A 9,642-nucleotide genomic window follows, 5' to 3' on the forward strand; every position below is an offset into this window, starting at 1 on the left:
TATCAAGGATGCTAAAGAAATCTCCTACCTCACTCAAACCAGCTTGATAGATAGATGTGTTTGTTGATAAATGATATAACATGATTCCTATGATAAAGTATTGTATGATATGAAACAATATTGTTTGATATGATACAATATGATATCATATGTTATATTATAAAAAAATATACGATACGATATGATATTGTATCAATTTTTTTTGATATTTTATGATATGATTATGTATCATGATATTGTTATGTATAGTATTGTATATTATGATACAATATTGTATAATATTATATTGTATTTTTAATTTATTATTTTATCACATGATACAATTACATAAGATATTGCAAAATATTATATTGTATCCTATGATACAATATTGTATATTCTATAATATTGTATCATACAATATTGTATAATATGATATTGGTTTCAGTAATATAGAATTATATCACATGAAATTGTATTATATGATATTGTAATATTATATAATATTGTATCATACGATATTGTATGATATGATATTGGTTTATATGATATATTATCATATCACATGAAATTGTATTATATGATATTGTAATATATTTTATTGTGTCATATGATGCAATATGTATAATATAATAATGTATTTTATAATATTTTACCATATCACATAATATTGTATCATTTGATAAGATACAATGTTGAAATCAAATTATATTGTATTATATGATATAATATCATATAATGTATCAAATATGTTTCAGTGTCATTCAATACAATATCATTCTATATTATACAATATAATATCATGTTTCAGTGTTATGATGTATTATGTAATATGATAATGTAATATGATACTATATTGTATTATATTTTATGATATTGTATTATGTGATCAAATACAATAAGGTATAACACAATACAATGTCATATCATACGTTACAATATCAAATCTCATTATTGTTTATTACGGTATTTTATTTATTATATGATATATATTATATTAGAAATATGACATGATGCAATATTTAATTTTATATCATAGTATTGATTAACATATGAACATATGATTATCATAAAAAAATTTATCAGATGATATACGATATTTTGTCAAAACAGAATCCATGAATATCCAAGATCATTAAGTATGATTTTCATATAAAATGATAAAGGTGGTCTTATGAAAATGATGTCTCATAAGGGTGATGCTCCGTCTCGGTGAGCTTAGTAATCTATGATTACCTATGTTTAGTTAGTGATCTCGAAGTCTGTGTTGTAAATAAGGGAGAAACCGATAATATCAAGAAAATGCGGTGTAATTTGCATGCATGCACAAGGCAAGAATATAGCAAGAGAGAGAGAGAGAGAGAGAGAGAGAGAGAGAGAGAGAGAGAGAGAGAGAGAGAGAGAGAGAGAGAAACAGCGGCAATACGTTGGGTGGGTAAATATTGAAATATTAAATTGCCTTTTTATAAATGAACGTTAATCAATTAATATGTTGATAATAAGTTGCTGCATACATATAAAAGTTCACCTATAGTCTGTCCCAAGATATTTATGCAGCACATTTGGACGATTTTTAATAGAAATACACATACCCGTGAAAGAAGTGCAATTGAAATAGTTGAAAGGGATAATTTCATTGACACATTATCATCTTTCACTCGGAAAAATTCACAGGGACAAAAACAGATTCCTTACGGAGATTTATAATGGGGAATGTTTACATCTTTTCTCCATTGGGTATACACTCGGAATACATCACGGAATTTCTCAACGTTATCATCCGGGCTTGCTGCAATACAAAATCTCCGTAGACATCACATTTTCTATGTAGCATTGTATTGAAACCTGATAAGCTAACAGGGGCGTTTCGACTGAGAAATCTTGGAAATTTTTCATACTTCTGATGAACATCGTTTGAACCCCGAGGTATTTATAAATATCAAGCAATTAAGCAAAATCTGAATTCAGGATATCTTGGGACTGACTATAGTATATGCATGGGAATCAGGAGTCAGGCGTCATTTTGAGAAGTCCATGATTTTCTTTGGCTGCTGAAAATTTCGATCGATCGACAAACTGGTTGGAACTGGATAATGTCGATTAAAAGTTTCAATTTTTAAAAACAATAAAATTCCATGCGAATATGATTTTAGCTTGACAACATCATGATTATTCCGTGCAGTCCGGGATTTTTTTCTTTGGTTGCTAAAGGTTTCGACCAATCAATAAACTATCTATACGGGATCGTGTAGATTCTAATCTTCAACGGTCAGTTTCTAGAGCGTTATGATATATACACCACACACAATAAGACAGCAGCAACACATTACGTATGTTCTATTAAAGGAATAGTAATCAACATTTTTTTATAACCCGATTCAAAATACACTCAATATCAATAGAACCATTTTTACAAGATCTTGGACTTTGGGTAGTTCTGCAAACAGCAATGTGACGTAGGCCTGTCTATTTCATTGAAGGCCACTCTGCCGGTGCTCTTTGAAATAAACAAGATTTGTCTGGCTTTTGAGCAAAGACGCAATCGGTGAATATAACTTGTTTTGACGCAAGAAATAGTTACGTCCTACTGAAAGTTCAGGGCCTTGTTAAAATGGTTCTACTTTCCGAATACGTTAAAAGCACCGATCATCGAGGTCAAGCAAAGTAGAAATTGACTATAGTACATTTACCTGCTGTGTTGGAGGAAGCAGATTAAAATTTGATCAAAAGCAGACACGGACAGTGGTTCGAATTTGTATAATTTGGATTTCAAAGACAGAATTTTTTGGGTCAAAAACACCATACAAAATACACGTCTTATTAACGTTATTCGTTCACATAAATGTTGTTATACCCGTACAAATACAGGGTATCACGAGGCCCACAGGGCCAGGTAAGCTTGCATCAATTACTTACTCTGTGGACCGGGTGAGCAAAAAAATAATCTATTGCATTTCCTTTTGCAAAAGACACCACTGATCAGCGAGAATTTAACTTTAGAAATGTTTAAAGAAATTAGAATCAGAATGAAAATACCAGATAACTCTACCCCAATCAACAAAGCTCATAATTTTTTTTTCAAAGATAAAAATATATAAAATATGCGTAATTCCGTAGGTTATATTTTTTATTCCCCATGCAAGTATATACATGTATATATAAAATATAATAATGTATATTTTAATAATAATAATAACAAATAATCAATAGAAAATTATTGCACATTCTTTGACTTAACATTGGTTTAGGAATGCAACTCTTATCACAGTAAAAATCTGTCTATAAAAAAGTAATTGCATCCTTGATAGCAATTTTTCTCATAATCAATAAACTTGTGATCAATATCAATAATTTGTGTGCTATTCTTACCATACATACAATGAACAAAATGAAATGAATTGATGTATCTTATAGCAACAGCTATATTCTTACAACCAGGTTTCTTTTATCTTTAAAATATAGTATACAAAGTTATCAAAAACTATATAAATGAAAACTTCTGTTAAAATTTCTGTTTTTTTCCACCAAAAAATGTAATCTGTTTCTCAAAAGCTTGTAAAAATATACAAATGGACACAATTCATCTTCACAATATAAAACACACAAAAAATACATAATTGGTTGGAATATCAAAGAGAGGTTCCTCTCATATACTGTTACATTCGGGTATAGAAAGACTAGTGCTGAACATGTATTTCATGTCATATGAAAATCATCACTCACAAATTATCATGACAAGATAAAAATCATGAAGACATATTAACTCAATTCAATAATGAGCAGAGGGTTTTGCGTAATATTAAGTAAAAGTTGCTTTTGGCTGAAGTTTTAATCAATAGGGTGATAATTTCAGGTGAATATTAGAGTCGTGTTAGTATTTTACAAAATAACAAAGAGGCAAGAGAATGCAGTGTCCAAAAACTCTAACTAGTGTAGTTAATGTAAAATTGAGATTTTGTTTGGGAGCAAATTTTTATTCATTTTACTATTAACAATTTTTTTTCATTAACATGCTATTTTTATAGTTTCTATAAAAAAGGGACTGTGAGAATACACAGGAATAACACATTTTGTGACTTTATATTTCGGCAAATATAACTCCCATGCAAACATTTTGGTCCATTAGAATTGCAAATTTTACCAAAAACCAAAAAATTTTGACATTTAAGATAATGTAAGATAACATAAATGCACAAATTAACTTATCTCTATGTTACCCAAACTGTGCTTAAATGATTTTACCACAATCTCCACTGTTTTTCAACCAGAAGGCACAATGTATCACAATACAAAACCAACTTTTTTCTCTTTAGAATGACAGTAAGATTAAAGTGAGATCACTCTACTGTTGATGGGCTGTCGGTGGGACATTTGATGGTGTTGAGGGTTCGTAATAAGAGAGTGATTGTGTCCCTTGACGTTCTGATTTGAGCTTCTACAAAGTTGGTCAATCCTTCTCCAAAGGTTAGAATTCTTTGCTGCCTAAATGACTTTAACTACAAGAAAGAAAAGAATGTATTCAATAGATATAAATGAAAAATGCATAAAACAGCACAAATTTATTTTAAAGGACTTTTATATGAATGCATGTATGGTAGTGTATAAACATGCAGAGGATCGTCCTGGGAGGTATACCGGTATACATAAGCACACAATTTAGAAACTTAGGGCTCATCTGACTTCCAAGCATTAAAAATAAATAGACTCTATGGTCAGTATCTATGCAAACTATTCATAAAATATACATCCAAGGGTATATCTTACAAGGAAACCTTATCCTTGGCTAGTGGAGATCATTATTTACTGGTATTATATAGAAGAACCTTTATAAGCATAAACATGTACAACCTTACAAGTTCATTGTCCATTCTGACCGCAATTCAAATTCAACTACATGTAATTTCTATAATGTCATTTACTAGTACATACATGTAGTACCATATTTTGACACTCATCATTCGTACACAATACTTTCTTTTCTGTTTATGAACTAAATACATGTATCATTTTACCTCTCGTTTGGCACTGTCTGAGCATTCTTCAAATGCCTTTTCTATATTCTGTTTGTGCTCCTCTGCCTGAATTTGGATTTAAATATAAACAATAAATATATCTAACGATTTTAATCATTTAATAAGATTTTTCATAATGAATTATTCTATAAGTATATCAGTCTTACTGCTTCTCTTTTATTTGGCTTGGCTTTTTCTAATGCCTTATTCGCCTCTTCATACGACACCATCAAACAAGTCCTTCTGAATAACATTTCCTGCAAAGTAGTTACCCGGTATATACCACAGATATATAAAATATAAGAATTTTTCTATAGATATAGCTGCCATAAATATAAAAATCCAGACTATATATTTTCGTCTTTTTTTCTGTATAAGGTAAAGGACATGAGAGAGAGAGAGAGAGAGAGCACATAGAAATCCAATACACCTACCTTTACAGACTCCATGTACTTTGAATAGAGATCTAGATGAACTCCCAAGGTTTTCTCATCATTTCTAGACATTACCTCTAGTCCATGCTGAAAAAATAAAAAATGATTACTAATTTTTTCACTCTAATCAGAAAAAAACAGGTGCTAGAAAGGATTTTCTTACAATCAGTGCAAGTATACTCTTAAATGAAGTAATTTGGATTTGTTATTATAAAAGTAATTTGTTATATCCAACAAGTTTTTATGCTTTATAATTAAAGGGAAATAAAATTAACTTTGCTGTAAACATGAATTTGTTATAATTGTGTTCATTGTAAGCGAGTTTTACTGAATAATTGTACATTTATAACCAGAGAATTTGAAAATGGCAGTTAAAATCAAACTGAGAATTTATAGAAAAATCAATAACCTTTGCATTATCAACTCCCTCGCTTAGAACCACTAAGTATCTGAAAAAAAAAAAATAATTTCTTTCATGTAATTATATGGTCACCTCATAAAGATAGCAATTATTACATGATGTTTGCCAGCATATTCATTTCTCCAATATGAGAAGAAACTCACTTATTGATTTCACTCTGCACTTCATCTTTATATGGAATGCTCTCTTTGATAGAGGTAGTGAGTTGACCATAGCAGTTGGCTAATCCTTGTAAAGATATCAACAAATAAACAACAACAAAATATAAAGGCTGTCCAAAATTAGACAAAATGACATTTCAACATCTAAATAATAAGAACGAATTCTACTTACTCATTTGTGAGTACAGCATCTTATTAAAATTCTAAAATGAAAATGTTTTTTTTCTTTACAGAGACGAATTAGGGGTGGAGTAGTGTATGCTAGTAAATCATTATTAAAATGCATTGTATATCCTATTTCATTTGTTACTCTGGTATAAACTGTAACTTTGTGTATATGCAAGAATGATAAACAATCTGTGATACATGTCTTAACATTATTATCACTATATATTATACAGTAAACTGTGTCATAATTCCTTGACAAATATTGTATTTATGTAAAAAATGTTGTACATTAGTTGAATTTCTTTTTTTACAAAGTTTTAAATAGTGTTACATACATGTACATTAATTCTTTGACAAAATTTCATCCTACCAAAGAAGTCTCCTTCATGCAGGCAGTATATTTCGTGGCCCAATCCCTCTGCTTTTGAAAAAACTCATCAATGTCCTAGTATAATAAATTTCATTTTATTATAAATGTGTCATATTTGATGTAGAGTTATTTTCTATAACAGGATAACATTTTTTAAAAGAAGTTACAAGCACACAAACTGGTGACTCTTGCCTTGTGCTGGCCTTTCCGTGCCTCATCCACTGCCTGCGAGACTCGCATAAAGAGGCTCTTCTTTAATTTGGTCTTCACAGCTGCCTATCAAAAAGCTATTACATATGAAAAATAAAATAAAATATTCTTATCGGTAAGTTGTAATCTATATTTTGGTTTTAAAATTTCTCTTTGAAAATCTTTGAGATACAAAAGAATACTATTTATTGCTTCTTCACAATTGGTAACTGGCTGGTAAATGGATTACCGGTACATGTACCGGTATTCTTAAACTGGTTTTGGTGTTAGAATTTATCCACTTTACTAGAATGGTAAGAGTATATTTTTCATGTGTAAAATCAAATAGAGGAACATCACTCTATCAATAGACAATACCTCCTTTTCACATAGAAATTTCTTCAGAATTTCACTTTTTCCAAACACTTCATGTGAAATCACCATATTAAGGTACCTACAAGGATAATAATGTAAACTTAAATTATGTTTCAATAAATTATACATGTTTCCACTTTTTGTTATGGTAAATAAAAATTTACACAACAGAAATTATCTTTGTATTTCTCATAATCATCAAGTCATAGATTAATACTTACAAACAATAAAAAAGTCAGCAAATCTTTTACAAGTAACAACAAGAGAAGGTACTTCTTTGACATACCTCTCAACATTCCTGCAGTCTTTGTGAAACTCATCGGCCATGATAACATTGGCATCACTGCCCAGCTGTTTCTTTGTTTTTGATTCTGCAGCTTTGGCATCATACTCTGGTCTTGGGGGAAGAGGTGGAATCTACTCAAATAAATCAAAGGTTTAGGTCACTTTGTGAATCAGTAAAAATTTTTTTTACACAAAATAATCACTTGTATTAGCTAAGAATAAAGGTACTACAAATGTATAGCAAGCTAGAGGTACACAGTGAGAATCTTTGATTTGGCTCCACATATAAGGAGCATAGGGGCATTAACTCTGGCTCATACTTGTTGTGGAAAAAAATAAAGGGTGGAATACAACACAACAGCTGTTCCAAATTCAAGTGCACATACTACAGTTAATTAATACTTACAATCACAAGTGCTTAATTTGTTTTGATAATTAATATCATTCATACATGATTTGTAATAAACGTTTTGCAGAGTGGGACTAGCAAACTTACAATACAGCCCACAACTCCATCTTCTGTCATAAGGCAATGTTGCAGCCACTCTATATCATCATACTCCCGAACTATTTCATCTGAATCTTTACTGTCTTTCTGTATAAACAACAAATGACAAACATTTTATTCCTTTCTTAACCAATATGAAAAGAATTTAATCACCTATTGCTCTTCATTTCATAAAGCAACATGATGTCCAATATTTTTGACATTGTAAGACACAATGAGCTTCTTCACAATCTACTGTGGAATCATCATTGGTCATGGGGGACCAATGTTTGTTGCTTTCTTGGGTAACCCTAGCCCATGAATTTACATTCCCACGAAGGTATATACAAGCATTTGTTCGATATTTATTAAAATTATCCTGAACATTCTATCAAAGAAGTTATGTCCTCACAGAGCCAGGAAAAATTTTGCTTCCCACGAATGAAAATGATTCTGCAGTAATATATGGGGGGTGTCTATATATTAACCTTCACTACATGTATTGTAAACTGCAAAACATCTCCATTTTTCACTGCATCAGGAACTTTAACTGAGTAAAGTGGTTGAAAGGGTCCTCTTTGGAGCACACTTGACCAGACTGAATCCTGAGAGGTGTCTTCATGATCATTTCCTTTTGTTGAATTCTGTTCAGAGGAGGCAAGGGAAGGGTCTCCTTCACCATTAATGTTAGTCTCTGGATCCTGTCAAAATACTAGAAATTACAGGAACAATCATTGTCCCTGGCTACAATATAGCAGGACAAGCCAAGAATGGAAAATGTTAGATAAATGATACTAGTAGTTTATTAAACACAGGAAAATAAAATATGTACACGTCATGCAGCTCCAAATTTATGTAATTTTTCATGACATAAGGGAGATTTTTTAGTCGTTTAAGTTCGCTTTATATATCAATCAAAACATATCGGTGTCTGCAAGACTAAATGTTTATTCAAAGAAAACGCTGAGCAAAGAGGGGGCGTTACCCCATGAACAGATGAAGGTTGAGGTCGCACAGATTTTAAAAAAAAACCAATAACTCTATTTGTTAACTAGAATATTTAAAAACACGAAAAGTCATAATATACATTTATCAGCTCTTGTTATCATTATCTATTAGTGCACATAAATAAAAATTACTATCATTCCACATTGACATGAATAAAAGGATTTACTATTTACCTTCATTTTGCGGTCTGCTTGGACCGGAAGTTATATCCTATTAGCCAAAGCTCTTTGGACAAGATTCCGGTGTGTATTGAATATCCTGGACTTCACGAAAAAGATTTTAAATAATATTTAAACTTCGTAAGTGAAATTCGAAGAATATGTATCTATGATTCGTTTAATTGTTTCAAATTAATAAAGATCTTAAAACCATAAAATATTGAAATGTTCATATATTTTTTGTTTTTGTGTTTACTGGAATCCCCCTATGCTAAATATAGAAAATCAGGCATCCTTATTAATCACGATTCACGTAAAATCATTATTTGTTTCGTTGTTGCCGGTTGTAATGATCAGGGCGTATACTTTTACATACGTCCCTATTACTTATACCAGGGACGCATATACTAAGTATATACGTCCCTGCTTATACTTTTCCACGTGGTAAAAATGTATACTTAGACCACGTGCTGATAAAAAAAGTCTACATATATTATAGTAAATTCTGTATCGTACGATAGTATGTATATATATGCTTATGTTCAAAACTATGATGATATACCTCTTACTTACATCCTTTTTATTGAATGAATAC

General features: G+C 30.6%; 1 protein-coding gene across 1 annotated transcript; it reads right to left on the reverse strand.

Annotated features, from left to right (window-relative positions):
- Nucleotides 1-3,088: 3,088 nt before the first annotated feature.
- LOC105320966 (sorting nexin-5) lies at nucleotides 3,089-9,281 on the reverse strand. The gene is made up of 14 exons (XM_011419120.4): nucleotides 9,063-9,281; nucleotides 8,370-8,582; nucleotides 7,891-7,989; nucleotides 7,396-7,526; nucleotides 7,113-7,188; nucleotides 6,738-6,821; nucleotides 6,546-6,620; nucleotides 6,180-6,210; nucleotides 5,990-6,074; nucleotides 5,835-5,874; nucleotides 5,426-5,512; nucleotides 5,159-5,248; nucleotides 4,992-5,057; nucleotides 3,089-4,475 (listed from the first exon to the last, which is right to left on the reverse strand). The coding sequence occupies exons 1-14, from the start codon at nucleotides 9,066-9,068 to the stop codon at nucleotides 4,317-4,319; spliced, it is 1,242 nt and encodes a 413-aa protein (XP_011417422.3). The 5' UTR covers nucleotides 9,069-9,281; the 3' UTR covers nucleotides 3,089-4,316.
- Between the last annotated feature and the right edge of the window lie 361 nt (nucleotides 9,282-9,642).

This window comes from Magallana gigas, chromosome 2, assembly GCF_963853765.1.
Source record: "Magallana gigas chromosome 2, xbMagGiga1.1, whole genome shotgun sequence".
Taxonomy (NCBI): domain Eukaryota; kingdom Metazoa; phylum Mollusca; class Bivalvia; order Ostreida; family Ostreidae; genus Magallana; species Magallana gigas.